Genomic DNA, 23555 nt, shown 5'->3' with positions numbered 1-23555 from the left:
TTAAAAATAAAGGGAGAACACATATCTTGCTGTATGCTAGAGCTTTTATTAACAAACTGTATAAAACAAAAGTTGCCAGCCTTATAAATGTAAACAGTGCTTTTTTTTTTTTCTTTTAAAACTGTGCACCAACTGTAAAGAGGAAAACATTTATTTCTGGAGCAGATTTATGAAAGCATGTGATGTGACAAAGACTGTAAATGAACGTTTTAACAACCTATAATGTAAAACTATAATTCACCCTTGAGAAATCTTTAATAAACACACCGGATAAACTTCATGTTCTTTGGTAAGTAAGCTCTTTCTTTGTCTGTCAAAGGTTTCCACTTCGATTTAAAAACAGGCAGAATTTGGGGAGTAAGACATAGCACCAAGTGAATTACATCCTTAATACATATTCAACCGGCACTGCTCACTCGTCGAATCGGACCGCAGCCATCATTCACGTCAGTAGAAAGGCACTTCAGTTTACTTCGACAAATACATGACGATCTTCGGCTGAGAACAAGTGGTACATCGGTGAAACAACAACCCACCACAGAGTATCATTTTAAACATGTCAACAAATATCATAGAAAAAAAAGGCAGACAGGGCCGATAGAGTTAAACTAACATGACAGGATGTAGAATTACCTTCTTTAAAAGACTCACTGGTTTGAAAACAGGTTGAGAACTGAAGGTCAGCGTTTCGCTCGTGTGTTCTTACAAAATAAATAATTATCCGTACAAAAAGATACCCGTCACCATTTTCCACTGCTTACAACAGCAGGGTTAACGAATCACTTATTCTTTGGTTTTATTGTTTCCACCAACAGTGTCAGTGAACACAAAAATATATATACATGTCCTTTGCAAAGAGCAGCATTTTATTATGGTTTCAGCTCCCACCATCTTTGATTATTTTGGTCTGGACAAAATCACATCAGGGCAGAGTTATCTTGAAGTTTTGCACATTAACTGAAGGCACGAAGTTGAAATCTCAGGTAACGCTTGAGGATCAGTTGCACAGATACAAAACACACACACACACGCATAATCTCATTTTTTTTCTTAAATACGACAGCTGTCTGCAGATTCATCCAAGCAGTCTTCTTATTCACTTTTAAAAGCAACGCCGTTCTTCTGCTCCCGCAGCTTCCTGCGCTGCAGGTACCCGGTGCGCTGCAGACGGTTCATTCTCGCTCCGAAGAAGATGACCAGGTTGATCGGCACAAGCTTGGTGGTCAACCAGCCCTGCGGGTGAAGAAAGAGAGGTGCGTGAGTTTAAAATGTTAATATTAATAAACATTAATATTCTCTTCGTCTTCATTCGAATCACTTATTTTATTTTTTAATCAAAAAGCTTCATTTTTAAAACCGAAAATGTTATCAAATGTTAAAAGTAGTTCCTCAGTTGTTGCTCATGTCTTCCTGCTTCATTCATTTTGAGTTTAATATTCTTTGATAAAACTCTTCATCCTTGGTTTGGACAGGTGCTACACATAAGAAAACAACAATCAATCATTTCTGTAACCTTTTAAAATAAAAATACAAACTGAAGCCTGGATTCCTTTCTCTTAGGAAAGCTATTCTTTGCATGTAAACACCGGGGACTCCGAGTTCTGTCCCAGATCCATGAGGGTGCGAAAGGTTGCATTGCACCTTTATTTGAATGTCTGCACCCCTCAATTGAAAGGATGCAAATTAAATGACGACGGTCACAGAGGCTTTGAAATGATAAGAGTGACTCAGATGTGTTCATTACATCCATGATCTGAAGGATATGATCGGTGCATGTGACCTCTCTGTTCACCATGGACCACACAAGGGAACAATACCTACACCATCTTTCATCGCTCATCATTTTGTAGAAGTGGACGCTCCTTAAGTCAACAACTTAACCTCATAGTCTGACATCAGACCAAAAGTCAAGGTTTGTAGTTCTTACCATGACAGCGTGGGGGAAGTAGCCGTTGGTCTGGCTCTGCAGACCCACAGTACTGAGCTCAGCTGCAACGTAGCGCTCAGGTGTGGGTTTGTCCAGGGTGGGCGTCCGGATACGAGTCATTTTAGTGGCTACGAAGAAGGGCAGCACGCTCTGCAGGGAGACCGAAGAAATAACAGATTAGATGCATCTTCTTTTTTTTATGTACTCCCAATAGAACTAGATTCAACAGAAACACCTCTGCAGCTGAGATCTGCAGGATCAGGGAATAGTTAAAGTGTTAATATGATGGCATATTGGTGTCACGTGTGGCCAAGCGGTTACACTCTACACACAGAGGACACAATCCTCCATAAATGTGGACCAGGTTTAAGACTAACTTATGACTCCTGTCACGTGTGTCAATCACAACTCTCTCACTCGCTCCCAGACTCCCAACTCCATCCGATCAAAACCAGCATGTGTACTCTGATGGTGAGGAGCAGTTTGAATATTTTCTGTTTACTCTCTGAAGTGACTCTGAAGTCTGCTGAGGAGAAACTGTTACACGCTGCAACCACAGGGTGGCGCATGAGTGACTTTACAAACAACAAACAGGCCATGTTGGGAACAGCAGTTTTAAAAATGTGCATTTAAGAGGAAATCATTCTGGATGGTAACTCCAGGAAGGGGGAACAAGTTGGAATTCATAAGCAGTCTCGACTCAAGCGAGATACTCTATCTTGACATAGTGAATAGGTAATACTTTATTTTTTTAATCAATCATTAAAGACTTAAAAGGACATGTTTCTCCCTGACAATATGTTCTGTTAAACATGCACGGAGGCTGAGAGGAGGAAAGGACTCGGTTGGAGGGCACCTACAGTGATGTGCAGTGATCCCATATCTTGGTTCCTATCTGCCTTTAAAAAAACTACAAGCGTCCTCTGGGGTTGAGAACACATCCTCTGCATAAAAATAAAAAAATAAAAAAACTTTTGCAGGATGGAGGAGAGCGATTAATCCAATCAGAGAAGCTTTAAACTCACCTGAATGATGATGCCCTGACGCCTGTACTCCTCATGAAGGCCACGGGAGAAGAAATCCATAAAAGCCTGCACACAGAAAAAAAACAACAACAACAAAGATGCTGAGTTTTAACACAGCGGTCTGAAAAGTGGATTCTGATGAATCAAGCAGACGCTGTCGAGACTTGAAGTACACACCTTTGTGGCAGAGTAGACGGTAAGCAGAGGGACGGGGTACATGCCGCTGGCAGACGAGATGTTTAGGATGATTCCTTTAGACCTGAGGGAGACGAGAGGGAGCGTTAGGACTGCTGCAGGATTAACTAAATACCAGAGATCTAAACTATCTTGTGTTAATGATTTGTTCACATCGCTTCACGTTGTCCATTCAAAATTTTGTCTTTACATCGATTTTTTCTTTTCTTTTCTTTTTTTGCAAAAATCTGAAAACTTTCAGTGATTTTCCAGCGGGGACCTGGAGTCTACACGGAGGCAAACACACACCAAGCGATGCCACTGAAACAGTGTGGTAGTGGCCGTGTGTGTGTTGCCATGGCAGCCTGTTGCTGCAGTGATGTAGTGGAGCGTCGCTCCAGCCTCACACGGCACCAAATGTGCCTGCGCCGCTATTGGTCGGCTTGAGTCACATGGGAACAGAGCAGCCAATGGGGTGGGAAGAGCACTTTGTGTGAATTGAAAGCTTGTCAGCAATGCGAACAAAGGAGGAGAGGAAAAGAGATGCAGTGATGGAGAGGGCTCAGTGAGGGTTTCTGCCCCCCCCCCCTTCTTCTTCAACAAGAGTCACCTTTATGAAGGGTTATCCGTCAGCAAATGACAACTTGTTTTGTGTTTTTAAAAATGTCTCGGCAGTTGGCCGCCACACGCTGGTGTTTCACTGCAGTCTGCATGTCGCAAAACATGGAAGCCAATCATTCAACTCACCTCTCAGCCATCCTGGGCAACACCAGACGGGTCATCTAAAAATAACACAAGCGCCATTAACATTTAAAAAAAAAAAAAAAAAAAAAAAAAAAAAAAAATCACACAAACTCAGAGGACAAACAAGGAGACTAGGAAAGGAAGGTGAAAGAGTTTTCTGCCAGAAAACAGACAAAGTTAAAGAGAGAGAGACTTTAAGGGAGCGACGGAGAGAGAGAGAGAGAGAGAGAGAGAGAGTTGCGTGGGTGGCGAGCACAGACAGCGTTGGTGTAGTCCACCGTTGCTTTGGGAACAACTGAGACACTGCAGGTAGCGCGGTAGAAACAGAAGAAGGAGAAAGAAGAAGAAGAGGAGGAGGAGGAGGAGAGGAAAGTGAACCCAAGGATCCAGCTTCAACAAAAACTTGGGCTGCAACATGAACTTGGAGTTCTGCGAGCACGGGGCTGAAGGTTAACTTGGAAAATGTGCTCGCAACAAACTCACCTGCACCACTGAGGTCACGTTGACGTTAATCATGTTTGTGATGAACTGAAAACAGAGAACAGCAGCAGTCAGATGACGTGACACGAGGTAAACAAACTGAAAGAGCTTCAAATATCAGAGGAAAAAACCTCACATTGTCCAGATCAGGGATGTGAAGGAAGTACTCGGGGTAAGGGTAGGAAACACCAACGTTGTTGACTGTTGAAGAGAAGAAAACAAAAGAATGATTCAGAAGTGTTTCTGCAAAAATAACTTTAAGCTGGAGATTTAAAAACTAAGTTGAATTTCTACCACAAAGGGGCAGCAAAAGCAAACAACACAGGTCTTCACTCAGCCCCACCTCACAACCAGAGTACAATTGGTATGATTTAAAAAAAAAAAAAAAAGAACACAGAGTTCCCAAAATGTTCAACTAAGGAGAACAATGTGAACCGTGGAGCCCGAACGACCAACAGCGGAAACTACGGAGCACTTTTTAAACACGAAGCGTGAGTCGTGAGATCAGTCTGAAAAGTATTTCAAGCATCGACTTTAAGAACAAATGCATGAATTAAAAACGCAGGGTACTAAAAAATTTTTTAATTGATTGTTAATTGTAATTGTTTAATGTTCAGAATTAAACAAGATCCTCAAAAATCAGACTCGTGTGCAACTTCTGCGACACCTCAAGTGTGAAAATCAAGGGGCTGAAATCCCTCCTCGTCAAAGTGTTCACAGAGAAACCTGCACAATGGGAGTAATGTTGCGTTCAAGTTAAACTGGGAAGTAGGAAATTCCAAGTTCCCAGTTGGAATTGTTAACTGGAACGGCCTGCTGAAGTCGTATTTACAAGTCGGAGGAACTCGGAGTAGCCCGAGTTAGAATCCAACATGGCCGCTACGTGCATCAGTAACTGTCGTGTTTATCAGCAGCTTGTTCCTGTTTTTGTGCGTTTAAAATCGATCGTGTCGTGCACGTTCTCTCTGTGGTCAAAACAAAAAGAAACTCCTGGAGGTGTCCATGTTGCGTTTCTGACTCGAACACGCTCAACTCAGGTGAGACGTCGTTCCCAGCTCCGAGGTGAACAGAACGCAGCATAAAGCACAGGTTTACTCTGATTTCGATGACCTCCTGCTGCACAGTCATTGGATGTTACGCCTTTTTGTTTTTGGTCATAAGCACACAGAAGAGGAAGTATAAAGTATCAGGTATTTCATTTTTACACCCTGCATTTCTTACACAAATCTCTACTTCCTATTCTCGACATGTTACAAAACTAATGAGCTAACTTTAGCTAGGTAGTCTTTAGCATCTGAAAGGTATGGTGGATTATGTTGACGTAGTAAAGCGTCTCCATCCTCAAAACTGATTCAGTTCAATCCGAGCCTGTGACGGACTACGACAACAGGAAACAGAGTTAAACTCAACCACAGAGCGCTTGCTTTAGTGACATCACCAGGAAGTGTGACAGGTTCACGTTTCCTGGATGAGACTTGAGGTCGAGTTTATTGATACGTCATCCTTTGAGAACCTTTCACTTGAGAAAAGAAGTTTGATATGGACATTTCTTGGCCAGTTTTAGTCCTATTTCAATAAAGAACGCGTTGAGACGTCACCTCTACTCGTTCTTTGTGCACTGAGGGAAAACTGGAGCACCAAGTCTGCAGAGCGGATCTGTAAAAACTACTTACCAAGAACACCAATCTCCAGACCAGTCAGCCCTGCCTCGATCTTTTGATAGATGTCGGATCTACCAAAGTCGACTGCAATGGTTTTGGTCTCCACAGAGTACTGCTCCTCTGTAAGGAGAAGACATTTATTCAAACAACAGTTTCAAGGATATACGAGCAGGCTGATGAGATGCAGTTCTAAATGAAAATGAGATTGTTGTAAAAAAAAAAAAAAAAAAACAAGATGCATGCTGGGACCGTGAGTCCTTGTGATGTTCAATAACACTTTGGACATGCATCCTTGTGCATCTTGAACATGTGAAAGTGAAGATCAGGCTCGGTGACGTCTCAAAAACAACCTCGGAAAGTTAGAAAAATTGTTTGCAGACTTGAAGAGTTAAAAGAGGTAGAAGTAAATCTTGCAAAACAAAAAAAACACATTTTATGTTGATGGCGAGAAACTTGTGCACGTGTGATTGGATTGCATCAGTAGGTTTTCGAGCCATAAAAAGAAAATACATCATCGTTTGTTTCTGCATTTAAAAGATGAAGTATGAACGAGTCAAAGCTGGAAGGAGAGAGTTCATGAAGTATCAGAGGAGCACGTGAACGCAGCACGAGGAGGATTTCATGCGTCAAAAGTCAGACGGCTTTCAGGGCTAAAACAACGGAGTGATCCCCCGTTTTAAACGCTTGGATCCATTCACATGAACGCAGCACCAAAACAGTCAGTTTCAGACTTGACCTGAGGAGGGCGCTGTGCACCAACAAACCGTCTCCTCCCTCCCTCTCCTCCCTCGTCATGTTTGACGCGCCTGCTGCAATTAGAATTTATTGTCCAAAGACTCGTTTGGCTGTTAGGAGGCGAAGGGAGTTAGAAGAGGAAAATTCCTGGGATGTGCCTCGTCGGAGTGTTTCAGGGAAGATTCAGAATAGAAACAAGAAATGTGGGAAATGGTTTTTTTTAACAGGGGAAACCTGACTGGAATATCGTGTCTGAAATCTTCATCCAGCTCAGATTATGTTCAACAAGAACCTCCGAGTGTGACATGAAATGATAAAAGCAGCTGATGGTGGTGGAAAACATTTAAAGCTGCCAAAATGTAGCAGAAAGTTTGGGTTGCCAGGTTGGTGCAACTACAAGCCAAAATTTAGTGAGACACACACACGCACATTCACATACATGTTGATGACAATTTAATTGGGCAGGGTGGGTCGCCCTGTGCACATGTTAAGGAGGGCGGTGTTGTCCGATCATGAGGGAGGAGTGCCAGAGAGTTTGGCACGCCGCGCCCCGCTCGTGACTACCCATCAGCCCCCTCTGTGGACTCGAAGCACGACAGGGGAAACTGCGCTGTGGGAGACGTCAGAGACAGATGGAGAAGGGAGCGAGGCAGAGCGAGGGCACTTATTTGAATTTGAAGGGTGGAGGGTTGGGGGGGAGGGGGGGGGGGGGGGGCAAACTCAATTTAGTCTCTGCTCAGATCTGGAGACGGGCCAAGTTTTCCCCCCTTTCATACGAACGCTGGTTTTCCATTTGTTGTTTCCGTCTGAGTGGATCCTGCAGATATCTCAAGAAGGAATACGTTTTTGTGTCAGTCCTCCAAATCAATGCAGACAGTCTCTCCTCCTTCCTTTACACCGACTTTGAGTAAGTCAAACACAATCTGCTTTGTTGGCTGCATGACAACATTCAGAGTGGAAGCATGACTTCATAGGTTGGCAAAGAGAGCAAAAAAAACAAAAACAAACATTGAAAAAGTTTTCCGTTTTGGAAAACAAGACTGTTACTCTGTTCTCTCCTTGACTGATTTTTTTTTTTTAAGCTGTATTCTTCATCCTTCATGTCCAGGACACTCCCTGCTATTAGGGAGCGGGAAACCCTGTATCTGACCGGGTAGGAGGTTGCACGTCATCGCCTGCCCGTACACACATCCTCATCAGCCCACTCGCTGTGCTTTCAACCCGAAACAGGTTTCCATGATGCGCTGGACACACACACACACACACACACACACACACACACACACACACACACACACTTAAAAACACACTCACCAAGTGACTTGGCCACATCATCCAGTTTGTCCTGCGAGCGACTGATCAGCATCATGGCGAATCCTCGACGAGCCAGCTGGAGGGGAAATGAAAGGTCAGTCGGCATGAAATAAAGGATCCATCTAAACATATTGAGCACACAAAACGTGTCGACAAAAAGTGCTGAAGGCAGCAAGAACAGTTTAATAACTTCAGAGCTTTTAGAGAACTCTTGATACGCACAGCATCCGTGGTCGTAGATGAAGCGCTTTCTTTTCTACACGTGTGTCAGACTTCACGTTTACTTGATCTTTGCCTTCACACAACTTTGAATGCAACATTTCGCACTCGTCAGACTTTGTTCGCAGCGGTCCAGAAGCCGTCTGACGTACATTTTCTTGCTCTTAAAAAGGCGAGCGTGCCAGTTATCCAAAAGTAAAACCAAAAAAAGTTCTTCTAGATGGGTTTTAAGTGACTGAAGAGCTTCATCAGTTCGCCGCTAGCTGCTAGCATGTTCACCGTGTGTGACGGTCTTGATCCAGAAAAGTTGTTACTAGGCAACGGAACACGTTTAGTGGATATAACTTCTTGTATTTCAGAGGAAGACACAGCTATGGTCCGACTTGATGAAACAGGTTTTAATGTTCATTAGATCGTTTATTTTATCAGTCCTCTCTCTGAAGCCTCTTTGAGTCACCTAGTTAAACGTTACGGATCCATCCACCCTCTGATTGAACACGAGTGTTGAAGCACAAAACGCAGACCGATCTTGTATTTGACCCATGTGAGTCTGCATTAATACAAACATTCATAAAATCCTGTGAAGTATTCGGCTCCTGTGACAAGCAGCCCCGACAATACGAGTCAAAGGCTCTACTTTAAAAACACGCCACACCAGTAGATCCAAACACGTGGCAGGGTAGCCCCCATTCAACGTGTGCCTGCTATAGAGTGTGTGTGTGTGTGTGCGCATGTGTGTGAGACTCTCCTCCTCTATGTTAACAGGCCTGTAAGAGCTCTCTCCTACAGAGGCCTGAGAGTTAACACACCATCTGTATATGTGTGTGTGTGTGTGTGTGTGTGTGTGTGTGTGCGCATGAGTCATAGCTTTTTTTTATTTTTCCATGAAAGTAGTAAGGGTCCGGGAGACTCACCTCCTCCGCATAGGATTTCCCGATTCCATCAGTGGCTCCAGTCACAACTGCAGAGACAGAAAGAAGACAAAAAAAAACGACGTCATGACAGGTTGTTTTTTTTTTTTTTTAACTCAAAAAACTCTTGTAAGATGAAGCAGGGCTCGGGTCAAGTGTCGGTCACAGTAACATTTCAGACATCAAGTGTTCGTAGTCCACACATTACTTTAATGATCTCATACAGTGTCAAAGCTTAAATCATGCTTTAACAGAAGCTGCCACAGGAGCAAGAAGGAAGGTTGTGCTTTTTAAACGACGTGCAGAAGTTTGCCTGCAAGTTTTGGTTATTAAAAACATGAAGTCACCCAACGCTGGATGCTTCAGACATCTGTGTTACTGGATTAAACAGCTGACGAGAGACAGGAACTGTTGGGAGGAGAGAGAGTCGGGGAGGTGGCATGCAGTACATATGGCGAGGCTATCAGCGCCCGCTAGGCTACATTTGTGACATAAACCTCGTTTTTCTGTCCCCTCCAACAAAACGTAAAGAAGGCAAATGTGAGGTACAAAAACCAGTGGAACCTTTATTTACATGCATCGTGTCTAACATCCCTCAAAAGGATCAACCATTACTCATCAGGTTTCATCGTCGTGTTGATGTTTGGACAGTTAGTTCAACTTAAAGGCACAGCTAGCTTAAAAAAAAAACGACACCGGTGGTCTAAAGAGAAGATTCAAAACCTCCCAGCCACACAACTCAAGAGGTCAAAATTAAACCTCAAACTAAAGTTAGAATCGACACTCTGGCTCAAGTCTGACGGATGACCTCAAAGTCAGCGACACAGAAACCTCACAGAGGAGATAAATCACACCACTGACTCAGAATTTGGCACATCTCCCAACGTTAGCTTTACGGTTTCTGTTGGATAAAAAAAAAAAACACAATTACATACTCCTCTTTGTGCCGGTGTCTGTGACGCACCTTCACATCAGGTTTGTCTGCTTCCAGCTGTCAGCGGAGAAGCCTAAAGCTCTTCACAGGTGACAGACGGGACATTTATTTGAAGGCTTCCACGTAAGCAAACCCCAACGGCGCACACACACACACACGTTTAGGAAGGCTTCTCTCTTAAGCTTTACAATGACAACTTTTCTCATCAGTCAAGTGTCCATTGTTCCAGGTGAGGTGCACACAAAGGGAAGTATGCAGAACAGAAAGTGTCGACAGGAGCGACAGGAGCTGCAGATTAGATGCTGTAGATCGCTGCAGAACAAAAGTAGAAGGGAGTAGAGGACTTAAAGCTCTCTGCACCCTCTGATTCCTACGATAGAAAGGGATATTCTCAACATCATACTTTGGGGGGGGGGGGGGGGTTTGAACACAAACGTAGTGTTCAAGCAAATCTTTCAAACAAGGTCGACCAAGCTGCAGTTGATGCAAAGGTGGTGGACGAACGACGAGCTAAAAGCTGGACAAAGCGGCCGACAGCGTGAGAGGAGCTGATGTTCTCCTCACCTTGTCAAACAAGCGGGGCTATTTTTAAACCTCCACTGCCCATCAACCCCGGCTCCTCTTTGACTGACGGAGGACAGGAGGAGGAAGAAGGGAGGTAAAAAGACCCCCCCCCCCAATAAAAAAAAGAAAAAAAAAAGAAAGAAAATGATAGTGGTGTCGAGGAGGGATTGGGGGTACTCAAACACATGAATATATCATTAGCATTGATAAAAGATGGAGAGGTAGAGGACATTCTCCAGCAAAGAGCTGGAGAGGAAAAAGAGACAAGAGGAGGGGGGGAGGGGGGGGGGGGGGGGGGAGAGAGAGAGAGTGATGACGAACATGGAGCCGGAGAAAGGAGGAGGGTGAAGTGGGGTAGGGAGACGGCGGGGAAGGGGAGGGATGAGGAGGGATCCTAGGGGCGGCTAAAAATAGAACTGGAGCGAAGCAAGAGAGCGAATGAGTGAAGGAGAAAGAGACAGAATAGAGATGGCTGAGGAAGAGGAGGAGGAGGGGTGAATGAGAAGAAGAAGAAGAGTGAGAGTAGCACAAAGTCAAAAGTGAAAAAGAGAGCAGAATCCCTGGTTATTTTTAAACCTCCCCCCGTGTTAAGAATGAAACGCTCCGTGGCAGAAAAGCCTCAATGGGCGCGGGTCGTACCAAATGTGAGTCGGGCTGCAGCTGCAGGTGGAGACAGACGGAGAGCTGCAGAGTAAAATGGCTGAGGACGGGCGCAGAAAAGACAGCAACAGGGCCGACGATGTGTTGCTTTCTCTAAGTGAACACACCTCGTTTGGTTTATGAGCTACAGGCCGGGTGTTTCACTGAGCAGCTGCCAAACAGACAGTTTCACTGCACGATGTTTATGTACCATCACATTCAAAAACTAAAGCCGTGTGGTCATATCGACAGCATGCATTGAAGAACACAGAAAATCTTTTTAGTGTGATTTTAACGTGACAGTTTGTTTCTGTAATTTTGCAAAGCTAAAGTCAAGTTTGAGCTTCGAGGAGAAACAAAAGGCAGGAAACCCTTAAAGCAACCTCACCCCTCAGTTAAGGGAGGACCTTTTCCATTTAGCATTTCTGCAAGATAGTTCAGGTAGAAATGATCCAAAATGTAATAATGAGACAGGTTTCCACCAGTTTAGCACATTTTTTATTGTCTCTTAACGTCCGCCCGGGTCAAACAGACGCAGGCGGACGTTTGGAGAAACAGCACAGCTCGTACTCGCTTCCCAATGTTTGAGTATCTGTTTGTTTTTACAGGCGAAGTGTAAAATGCAGAAACATTTCTGTCCTGAAAAGTTTTCAGGACTTTGATATCAACAATCCTAAAAGCTTCAAGTTAGAAGCAGGAGCGAGTTCTTGCTCATATTTGATATTAAAGAACAGAAATGTGTCCTTTTGTTTATCAAAGGCTGCTCACATTCATTTCTGACCTCAGTCAATGAATTCATCTTTTAGTACTTTATAGATTTGTGGTGCAGCTGGAGAGATATTACAAGAAATCTCGTACCAACAAGCGTCAAAAAAAGCCCCGAACGACGAGGAATACATCCTGTGATAAAGACCGAGGAGACTCTGGAAGGTCGACTGAACATGAAAACAAAGTCGAAGCGGAGGGGCCTCAGTGCACCGACCGCATTCCTCTCAGACGGGCTCGCACATCCAGCCCACAGACAGGCATGAGGGGCGTCTCTCACCTGCATGACTGAGCTTCAGGTGCACGCCGGCTTCACCTCTGACCCCACAGACGAGAGAGCGTGCAGGAATGTGCCAGGTGTTACAGAGTCACCCTGTGAACCTGAGCCTGACAGAGAAGAACGCATGTTGCGTGTCGGACTGAACATGTGTGCAGGCCGTGCGTGCCACACATGTTACAAATACCCAGAGGTGTGACAAACTTAACGAAGTGAGTGTTTGGGTCATCTTTCACTTAAGCAGGTGAAGTTTGAACATGTTCACAGGATTAACCCGTCTCTGTGCGAAGTCTGCCTGCAGCACTTTAAAATGAAATAAACCGTCACACACACAGTCGAGATTACCGTGCGTCCTTAACGAGAGGGGAGATGCTGCAGTCAGTGAATCGAGTTCATTATTGAACCTCTATATTCATTTAAGAAACGACGGAGAAAGTTGGAAAAAGATCCTTCAATGAAGAGAAATAAACAAAAAAAACATCACAACTTTAGTGGTTTTGCACTCTGTACAGATCTACTCCCCCCCCCCCTCCCTTCTCCAAACCCCCCTCCCTCACTCGCCCAAATCCTCGTGCTGTACTTATGAATGACTCCGATCCTCCTACTCATTATATAATAGTACCATTTTCAGAATAAACGTTGTCTTGGGAGTGAGTGAGAGTGAAGTGTGTGTTTGTTTCTGTACCAGGGGAGGAGGGATGATGGAGGGAGGGAGGGAGGGAGGGAGGGAGGGGGGGTACAGTGGGATTAGGACACAGAGTTCCTCTTTACAAAAAAAAAAAAAAAAAAAAGTCCTCTTTGCTTTGGAGTTGCCATCAGACTTCATTAGTGCAACGATCAGAAGAACGCAGGGAGAAAGAAAGACGAGGTCTGAAGGATGCCGACATGATCCTGCTGCACACGACGGAAAAACTCTAAATAAAGATTCTTCTCCTCAAACGTTTTGCAAGCAGAACATAATGTCCAAAAAAAGAAGCATCGTTCTTTGCACACACACACACATGCATGCACACACACATGCATGCACACACACGCATGCACACACACACGTCCCAGTGCTCCCAGCAGGACTTAATTCCCTTCACATGAACAACACATTACATCTGTGACACACACACACACACACACGTAATGCATCACTAAAGGGCCGACGCAAGCATGCACGTGACTGACAGCAGCACTACTGACGCTCAAAGACGCACACACACACTGACAACAAAGGGTGAGTGTGTGTAGATGGGGGAACCACGTATCGAGTGATGAAGGAAGAAAAGGGGGATTTGGGAGCGGCCGGGGAGAGAGGAGTTTGTGCTTATGAATGTGTGTGTGTGTGTGTGTGTGTGTGTGGCGGTACAGAGGATGTGTGCACCACTGCCTCCCATTCATTCCCCAGTATCCCCCCAGCCCATCCCCATCACTCGGCCTGTGAGGAAACTGTCGTACCATGCCGGCCTGACGGGGGCGCAGCAGCACCGCAGCACTGCTGTGCTTAACGCTGCACATCACGTACAGAGGTATTGACATCCCCCAGCCTTTTCTGTCTCCCTCCCTCCTCAGCAGTGGAGCAGCCCCTGCTGCTGCTGCTGCTGCTGCTGCTGCTGCCTGCTCACTATTCCGAGGGTCTAAAAAAAGCAGCAGGAGGAGTAAAAATAGCAGCGCGCCTGCACTGCCTCGTCTGGGAGCTGCCTGCCTGCCTGCCTGCCGCACCACCTGAATACCAACAAGATCCCCCATCAGCAGCATCACCACGGCGACCAGGCTGCTGCATCCTAAGACCCCCATCTGAAAGACTGATGTCAGGGGGAGAAACGCAGAGCCAGGCTGGTTATAAAATAAATAAATTAAAAAAAATAAAAACCAGCTGACATCTCATCTGGTGAGCAGAAATCTTGAAGTTAACAAGTCAACATTATCTGCACGAGATGTGTGCAGATAATATCGATTAACTTCAAGATTTCTGCTATGTGATATTTATTAGTAAGATGAAAAATTAGAAAGCTTTATGAATCCCAGAGGAATCTAAAGGGCCAGATTGCACCAAAATAAACAGCATACAACGACCAAACAGATATTTGAAATATGACAGCGTGCTCATTACTCATCTTGTGTTTAGTTGCAGAGAAAGCTGGCACAGTGCGAGCTATCAGTTACCCAAAGGGTGAGGTACTTTTTTTTTTTTAAAGATTCAACTTCCTATTCAAAAAAAGAAGAAGCTAGAGACAGAACAAGAATGAGCCCCCCCCCCCCCCCCCACACATCTCCACCAAATCCCCAATTAAGATTCTCAGTGAGGAGAGACTGCGGTCCTTGTATGCCCCGCTCTCGTTACGTACCGTTATGTAATCTGTCGCACCCCAAACTCGCCTATCAACGAGCAGCCCCTCCCAACTCACAGGGAGGGAGGGAGGGATGCAGCACAAGATCCAAAGACTGCTCGACCAAACACACACACCATTCTCCATCCGCCCACCTTCCACATTCAAACACACACACACACACACACACACACACACGCTGCTTTAAATAGTAGGGGGAGAAAGTCACATGGGTATTATAAAAGTCGACAAAAATAAAGCTTGATCAAGCCGGGGGAGAGAGACAGAGAGGGAGGGTGAGACAAAGACACAGAGAGAACAGAGAACATGTACTTCAGAGTCGCCCAAGATAGAAGCAGCGTCTAAATTTGGGTACGGAGCAAAAAATAGTTCCCCCTCCCTCCCCGGCCCTCCTGCAGTCTCATGCTTTGTTTAAAAATCAATAGTTTCTTTCAGGACTTCCACTGAGACAAGGTGATTCTGGAGCGGGAAACAAACTTTTCATACATGACTTTGTGCCGTTAAAGATACAGCAGGTCATTTCACTCGTTAACCTGCACAAACTGTTAAAGGTTATAGCGCAACAGGATGTTGGGAGGGAATTAAAGGCGCTCAAACTGCACAAGAAAACATCCGATCTGTCGTCAAACAACTTAAGTTTGTGTTTTTACAATGCAACCTTTCCAGAAGATCACCCATCAGAAAAACATCCTGACAGGGAAATTAAAGAGTTGCACTTGCTCTTTTAAAAAACACAAGTAAAAAAGTAAGATTGATAAAAACCAAAGCGACAGGTACAGATTACCGATACCGACATTGATTTTGGGAGAGAGAAAAAGAAAATGTGATCCCGATTTATCGGCCAATCATCATCCGTCTTAGCTTGGAGCCATCTTTGATATGAACACATTTATCGTTCGACCCCGTCAAGTGCAGTCATCAACAGACAAGAAGTGCAACCGATACAGGAAGTCACTGGATACGCTCAGCAGATATTATCGGCTGATTGATTCATCAGTCTCTACAGTAGTTGTGTTAAAGAAAATAAACTGTTCAGTTGGGTTTCTGTGTTGCACAGTTTGACTAATATTCCTACACAGTCTTAATTTCATGTGTATTTTTTTCAGGAGAACTTGATGAATGGAAATTGCATCATCTGAAAATAAGTTGGAAAGACGGAATAATAAGGAATGTTTGTGGGATGCATCTAAAAATGGACCAAGCTTGATGGACCTGTAGATCAATGCTGATTTCCATGTACCTTTTATTTTCACTTTCATTATGAGAAGTTTTCGTTTGGTTTCATTTCTGTGGTAGCCAATGGTGCGAGCATGATATAGGACAATCATAACTTTGCGATGTACAAGGTTTAGTTTTGTTTAAAATTGTTTTTCTGAATTACAAAAAAAAAAAGGGAGAACTTGATGAGTTAAGTTCATTAACATGACAACCTTCTCTCCTCTTCATATCACTGAGTCTTGTCTCGACTATGACGACTGGAAATACTGCCATCGCAATGAAAAACATGCACAGCATCCAGCACTGTTATCTGATTTCTAATCTGGACAGATGTGAATTCAAAACATCTGAATCTCCTCCTGTGGCTTTATTATCCGAAAGCAATGAGCGACTCGGTCTTTCAGGTTGGTACAGCGGCACTTCTTCTCACACAGCTCGTGTGTTTGTTTAGCTAACTCAGGTGTCGTTTTAGGATCCGAACATGACTTCATACATTCTTCTTCTTCTCGCCTCGGTTCCAGATTCACCGACGCTTTGAAGAACGTTTCAACAGATACTCACAAGTGAACAAACTTGCCTCTCTGGCATGTTGGACTGCAACCAACGCAGGAAGGTGTCACCCTGCAGAGCGTAATAAACAACCCGTGCCAAATATGCTGGAGGTCCAGTAATATGTGAGAAGCTAATTTTACTACTGCACCCGATGACTCGTGCAGCCCTGCGTTTGTGGAAAGTCAGGGAGGCTCCTGTTAGAAGTTTTTAGTTACTTAGGAAATGGATTTTAATTTCTTGTCATGGGTCTAAAGCCTGACCTCCACCTCAGCGGTGAGGAAGTGTGGACACGAGGAACACAAAGTAGAAATCCTGCCTGCATGTCGTCCCTCACGCTCTTCTGTAGAGCATCTGGAGAGAACTCCTGAAAGCGCTGCTGAGGGTCGATGTCAGAGCGAGTGATGAACTGCCAAAACAGACCTCCTAAAAAAAGAGTCTGTCAACATGAAGCAGGTTTGTTGAGACATAAAACTACTTAGACATAAGTAAGGGGGGGGGGGGGGGGGGGGGCACAAAATCAACACAAACCAAAAAGCTTCTTACACAAGCTTCAACGTGAAGGTGTACAATTACGAGCTTTAAAAGACAAAACATGCAAACTGAAGTATGCACACGTTGACAGGCGCTGGAATGTCTGTTTTCATTAAAAAAAAAAAAAAGTCTGTACCACTCTTGAACCTGGATGTGCAAATCCTCGAGCGTTTACAGTTGAGCAAGGTGCAAGGGCCCCAAATGAACATCTTAAGACTAATATTTATAGATCTGTAAAGGTTTATGTTTAACTGGTTGGATTAAAAAAAAAAAAAAAGATTAACTTAAGTCAGGTTTATTGGATCGTTTCTTCTTCTTCTTTGGAGGGAGCAAATCTGATAAAAGTGGAAGACTAATAAGTCGGGTGTTTCCGGTTTCTTGCGTCTGTGAAGATAAAAATGGAGAAGTAGCATGTTGACTCTTTTCAGATTTAACTCAAGAGAAAAAGTAGAGCCCGACAGATTAATCGGTGGGCCGATAATAGCGGCAGATATTAGCACATCATGTTGCTCATTTGATCTCTTTATTCATCATGGTCACTTTCCAAGTTAAGAGTCTGTCAGTGCACGGCTGTTCTTTCAACACATTTCTGACTTCTTGTAGAGCGAACAATTACCAAAGAGGATAAATCATGAATGACAGATTTTTTTGTTGCAACTCTCCAGTAAATAATAAAATCATTTCTTTTACTTCAGGTCAGAAGACTGAAAAGTCAGAAACTAAGACAAAAGGGCAGAAAAAGTCAGACTAAAAGCATCATTTAGATTCTGGTATTTGAAAGCCTCTGTTCGGTCTTTTACAAAGAATGTGAATTTATCATTTGGGGTTGACTTACTTAGTTGTATAAATGAAATCATGGGGGGAAATAATGAGGCGTTAAAGGGTAAAATAAGCAGGAGCTCAAGAGAGAAAGACGGAGAATGTAAGAAAAATTAAACCTAAAAAAGAAAAAAAGAAAAAAGGAGATCAAGACGCTCGGAGGAAGATGATGAGACTGTAGACTCACAGAGAGAAACAGAAACACACACCTGCTGGATGGGTGAGAGGAGGGAGGGAGGACTGAGAGGAGCTTGAAATGAGGGGGATGCAGAGGATTCTTTTTTTTCTTTTTTTTTTTCTTACCCAGCATCCCTGGCTCGGGCACGTGTCACAGAGCGTGTTCATCACATGAACAGCAGCGCTCTCTCTCTCTCTCTCTGCCCACACACAGACACACACTCTCTCTCACTCATAAAAAATCACTAGGGGGAAGCACATTCACAAGGATGAAGAAGACGTGGAGACCCTGTCTCAATAGAAACACGCAGGGATTTAATTCACGTGTGCGCATGTTCCTCAGAATGAAGCCTAATCCTATTCATAAAAAAAACAAACGGTTTCTCTCTTATTATGATAATTAAAACCATCCTGGGGCTCTGATTGGCCCGGCGCTCGTGTTGACAAACTCACACGCCTCTGATGTTTATTTTTGGAGCCGAATCAAAGTCAACGAAATTCTTGCGTAAGTGCTGACCCGAGTCTTTGTCACTGCTGTGCTGCTGCTGATGAATGGCTACATCCCTCTTATATAATAGCACCATTTTCTCAATAAACTGTGATGTCAAAGGAAGGAGGGGGGCACTTCTAAGGCGCATGTCCCATCCCAGCAGCCCCCTCCCTCGCACAATAAAAAAAAAAAGAGAAAAGCTCCCTTTAGTCTAATTTACTTCCCTGCAATGGAGTTGTACACACACGCAGCACAGCAGACTCTGGCTCCCTTATATAACACGGGCTGCTGGGGGCCAAGCATGTAGTGAGCGAATAGGAGAAGACTGCGCTCTGATACATGTGAAAAGCTGAATGCTGCTCCAGCAGAAGAAGTGAAAGCATCCAACTTGTGTGTGCAAAAACAATGACAACCTAATAACCAGAAGAAAACTTTAACTACGTGTCCTCACAGACTAATCACATCTCTGTAAGCCTCCTTTTATGCTTTTTTTTCTACAAAGAAAATAAAAAATTAAAGACCAAAAAGGACAAACGTGTCGTGCTATTGGTGCACCGAAGGTTTAAATAACAGAGCTGCAGACATGGATAGTGCTGGCATGAGGGGGGAGGGGGAGGGGGGGAGGGGGTGTGAGGATGCTCAGTGCAGTGGAGAGGCTGGGGAAGCCGCTTTAAACTCAGGCTGCAGTGCTAGTGTTCTGCCACTAGGGGTCTCATGCGCTCAAGGGGAAGACCAGCAGAGGAACTCCAGAGAAATCCCTGCTCTCTCTCTCTCTCTCTCTCTCTCTCTCTCTCTCTCCCTCTGTCTGAGTGTGTGTCCTCTCTCCAGTCTGCATGCAAAGAGCTGCAGAGTGAGAAGTGCAGCAGTCTCATGGAAAAACTAAAACAACTTCAAACTAACAAGTGACCTCACAGGAGAGGACGGGATTAAAAGCCTTATCTGATCTGGTCTGGTCTTAGACGGGTACCAGGCAGACTTTCAAACCTGTTTGACCAGAAGGAAGCATTTCTCTATGTTGCAACGACAGGTTGCAAAAAGCACGTTTGAAGGATGACACGCTCTTCTGAAAACTTGAAACTTTACAAGTGGAAAAAAGACACCACCTGTCAGAGGCCATTTAAACAGCTTCAATCTTTAACTGTAGCATAAAAGTAAATCAAAGTTATTAATGTGGGGTGTGAGGTTATTATTTAATCCAGTTGTCGTTTTTAAGATTTGACATATTCAAGATGATTTAATTTCAAATTAAATATTCAATACTGGGAAAAAATCTTGAGTGACTTTATTCTCTGTCTGAACTGTAAGATAACTTCACTTAACACACTGCTAAAACTTACAAAAGAAGTTGACAAACGGTGCTGAGGAGGAGGAAAGGTTCAACGTGTTTCGACATGTGCTTACGTCTCTAAGTTCAAGGTGGAGACTGGCAGTCACACTGTTGACGTGAGGAGAAGAAATCACACCACTGCAAAAACCTGGACAAACCTGCACATCTGGTGCAACCAGCTGAGGAGGACACCTCATCCTGAGCACACATCGCCCCCCCCCGCCCTCCACATATTCACTTCCTGCCATGGCCTTAACCGTTGTTTTAGACTATTAACGCAAGACTCGTCAAACTGGTGGCACAGACTGGTTTCAGGGAGTGGCATCCAAGTTCCCAAGAAAGAGAATACAATAATAAATGTGACCGCGAGGGGGGAAAAAAATAATCAGAAATTAGTTTCCATTAACCCTTTGATAACTGAAGTGAACTGAAACGTTCCCTGCCGAGCAGATCCAGAACATCACAACACAACACTGACATGGCACCAGTTACACGTACTACTAAATAAGGCTGTTAAATGAAACTGAATCAGCCTAAAGATTCATTTTGGGGTCCTTGAAAGTGCAGGAAGGAAACCTCGAGAGGAGAAACAGGGGCTCTGCAGGTGGAGGGGACAGTGGGGGGAGGGGGAGGGGGAGGGTGGGTGGGGGATCACAATTTCTATATGACCAATGGATGACGAAGCGATGAACAAGCGCATGACTCATCGTTGTGCACCAGTATTCCTCCGCATATTCCAGCAGAACCACACACAAAAAAATGTACATTAGACATTCCTAAAGGCACCTTACCATTGCGTCACGCGTCTCTGCTCTCTTTTGGCGCAAAATGTTGTCAATTAAACACCTCATTCTTACAATGAATAAATAAGTAAATACACGATTTGGAGGTAAAGCGCGTCACTGTGCAGATATAAACGTGTGGATTGGTCAATGAAAAAAAAGCCACAGGAAAAGTCTTGATGCATTTGGCCTTTCTTTGAGTGGTAGAAAAAAGGATTATAAAAGCTGTCGGATGAAAAGAGAGGCGCTCGTTGGAGAATTTGCGCAGCGAGAGGCTCCAGACGCAGCAGTCTCCTCAAAAAAACAGGAGACTAGAGAAGTGGGTCAAGCCATAACAGGGCGATTCCTGAGAGACCAGACTCTACTGGATCCAAATAAGCACAGATATTCAGTGGAGACTCGCTTCTTTCTGCACAGCGAGGTTTGTTTTGTTTTGTTTTTTAAATTTTAAATAAGATGATTGAGCAACACATCATGTTGATCTGTAGACGTGTGTTCGGGACAAGGTGATGTGACAAGCAACGATGGGAAAGAGGCGACGACACAATCAAAAAGCAGGCAATCGACTGATTATGTTCACACACAAAGTGAGGTCACGTTTCTTTTTTTAAACTAAAAGGAGTAAAAACTACTCAGGTGGGACACATCCTCTGAGAAAACACGAGCTGTGACGATGATCTGGATGTAGGTCACGTTTTAATTGGGCATACAGGCTTGTCCTACATCAAGCAAGAGCTGGGCTAATGTGGTTCAGTAGTGCGCTGTCTGATATAGCTCACCCACATGAAACAGAAAAGTGCGCATAGGCTGCTCAGTTTGGCTCCTGGCTCACCAATGTGGGGCATCCCCCCCATGTCCGCTCCAAATGTGGGTGAAAACGCTCAAAACAGCGAGAAGAGTCGCTGCGGCGTTTCACTCGAGGACAAGAAATCTTTTTTTGAAGCTAATAAAAGGAGCGTTATCCTGCCAGTCAATCAGCTGCTTACCTGCGCTTGTTACGCAACACCAAACTCCCTTTTGAATTAAGCCACAAAATCGCAGCAGAAAGCAGCTCCTCTCTGTGCCAAAGTCAAGTTTTAGCCCAATAACCTCATTTGGCTGTTTTGCTCGTCGAGTCCACACCTGCCTGAGCTCCTGAGCTGCCCTCTTCGTGACCGTTGATGTAGGTGGCGTGGAAAATTGATGTGACCCAACTCACCTGCCCATTTTCCCAGCTTCGGAGAGAGCAGCTGTCCGTTCCCCAAGACCCAGATCCTGAAGCCAGAGAGCAGCCTGTAGAGCAGCCACAGCACCAGGAAGGCCACAGTGAACGCACCGACCCAGAAGAGAGGCGTCTCGGCCCTGCGGAGCGTCTCCTCAACGTTCATCCAGCTCATGGCAGCGGCTTCTCGGTGACTCGGCGTGTGTGTGGAGACCTTAATTTTAGGCAATGTGCTCTAATTTCCAAGCCACAACGTGAGAGAGAGTCCCTTTATAAGGAGGTTGTAGCATCACACACACTCCCCCAACTCCCCCAACACTTGTCTAGCCTGATTTAAAGCGCACCGCCCATCTTCTACTCCGCCCCGCCCCTTTCTGCGGCACACTGGCTGCTGCAGCTGTCTATCGGCTCATCCACCCCTCTGGTTGGCGTATTTGCATGCCAATCAACCCCACAGCTTCCCCCATTCATTCGATTTTCTGTATGAAGCAAGGCGGGTCGAAGGGAGACCGGGATGAGGAGCGATTGGGCAAACATTACGGCAGCTTCCATCCGAAGGCAGTCATTGGCTCTCGCTGGTGCAGGTTAGTCGGTTTCAGTCAGGATTATGAAACCCTCCGAACCCACGCTTTCGAAAAAAAACTGCCCACACCACTTTATGAATGAAAGGATGCTCTCATTGGTGAAAAATGTATGCGTATTCCCGCCCTTTGGAGAGCGCATGGAGACGGTTTATTGGCTCAAGTGATGCCAGTCTGTGAGGTCAGCCTTCTCCCACCTCGACATGAGTCACTCGTCTATTTTAGGTATTCTGTCCGCATCATACTGCTGATAACTAATAAAGAAACATGGGAGCAGGTGCAGGGAGAAATCTCAGCGCATCCATCTCCCCAGGTTTGACACAAAGCGCTTCACCTGCAACATGCCTAACTGTGCCGAGAAAAACTACAATCCCCAGTCCAACTTCCCAAACTCTCGCGAGATTGTCCCCATCATAGTTCCTCATGCCAAAACATTGAGGAGAGGGGGAGCAGAGTTGTGATGTGAGGGTTACATAAACACAGAGACAGGCATGTGTTTTCACAGAGCTTTATTTACGACCTTTTTCAACATTTTACGCACATGAATAACACATCCATGCATGCACGCGCTGCATGTTTCAGCACAAGCAGCTGTCACAATTTTCTCCCCAGCTGTGTGTTTGCTGTCTCCGACCCAGGGTGGCTTTTTTTTTTACTCTCCAACATCCAGCCCCCCTCCTGCCGCCATGCTGCCAGCCTCTCTTTTCCCCTCACACACACACTCACACACACACACACTCACTCACAACTAAACATGAAATTCTGACAAACCGAGACTCTGCTACACAAAACAAAGCCTGACACGTACTCGGCGGAGGAACAGGAGTATAAAAATGTGTCCAAAGCTTGACAGTCATCACGCAGCTGTTCGCATTTTTTGACAGAAGAGGAGAGATCGAAGCAAACGTGACACAGAGGGGAAGCAAGGAGCAGCAAGTTGTGTGTCAATATCAAAGAGAGTGAAATTAACTGTACATGTAACCAGATGATTCTCATTTACAGGAAACATTAGGAAAATACATTTAGGAAATGTCCTTTTTAATGGAATAATTGTACATAAGTTTACAATCTGGTCTCAGTGGGCGATGAAAATACATTTACAGGGACCTCGTTTTAGTGCACAAAAATATGCAAATACTTTAATACTAAAAAAACATCTCTCTCTAACACAC

At 44.6% G+C, this 23555-nt stretch overlaps 1 protein-coding gene across 1 annotated transcript; it reads right to left on the bottom strand.

Annotated features, from left to right (window-relative positions):
- Positions 1-30: 30 nt before the first annotated feature.
- hsd17b12a (hydroxysteroid (17-beta) dehydrogenase 12a) lies at positions 31-22126 on the bottom strand. Its single transcript, XM_079346271.1, has 11 exons — positions 21800-22126; positions 9194-9240; positions 8061-8136; positions 6024-6131; positions 4487-4551; positions 4354-4398; positions 3874-3908; positions 3130-3211; positions 2953-3018; positions 1928-2077; positions 31-1233 (listed from the first exon to the last, which is right to left on the bottom strand). The coding sequence occupies exons 1-11, from the start codon at positions 21975-21977 to the stop codon at positions 1093-1095; spliced, it is 993 nt and encodes a 330-aa protein (XP_079202397.1). The 5' UTR covers positions 21978-22126; the 3' UTR covers positions 31-1092.
- Positions 22127-23555: the final 1429 nt, after the last annotated feature.

Source organism: Symphodus melops (genome assembly GCF_947650265.1).
Source record: "Symphodus melops genome assembly, chromosome: 6".
Lineage (NCBI taxonomy): Eukaryota > Metazoa > Chordata > Actinopteri > Labriformes > Labridae > Symphodus > Symphodus melops.
Note: the sequence above shows the minus strand (reverse complement) of the source record. Positions and strands in the feature narration are given on the sequence as shown.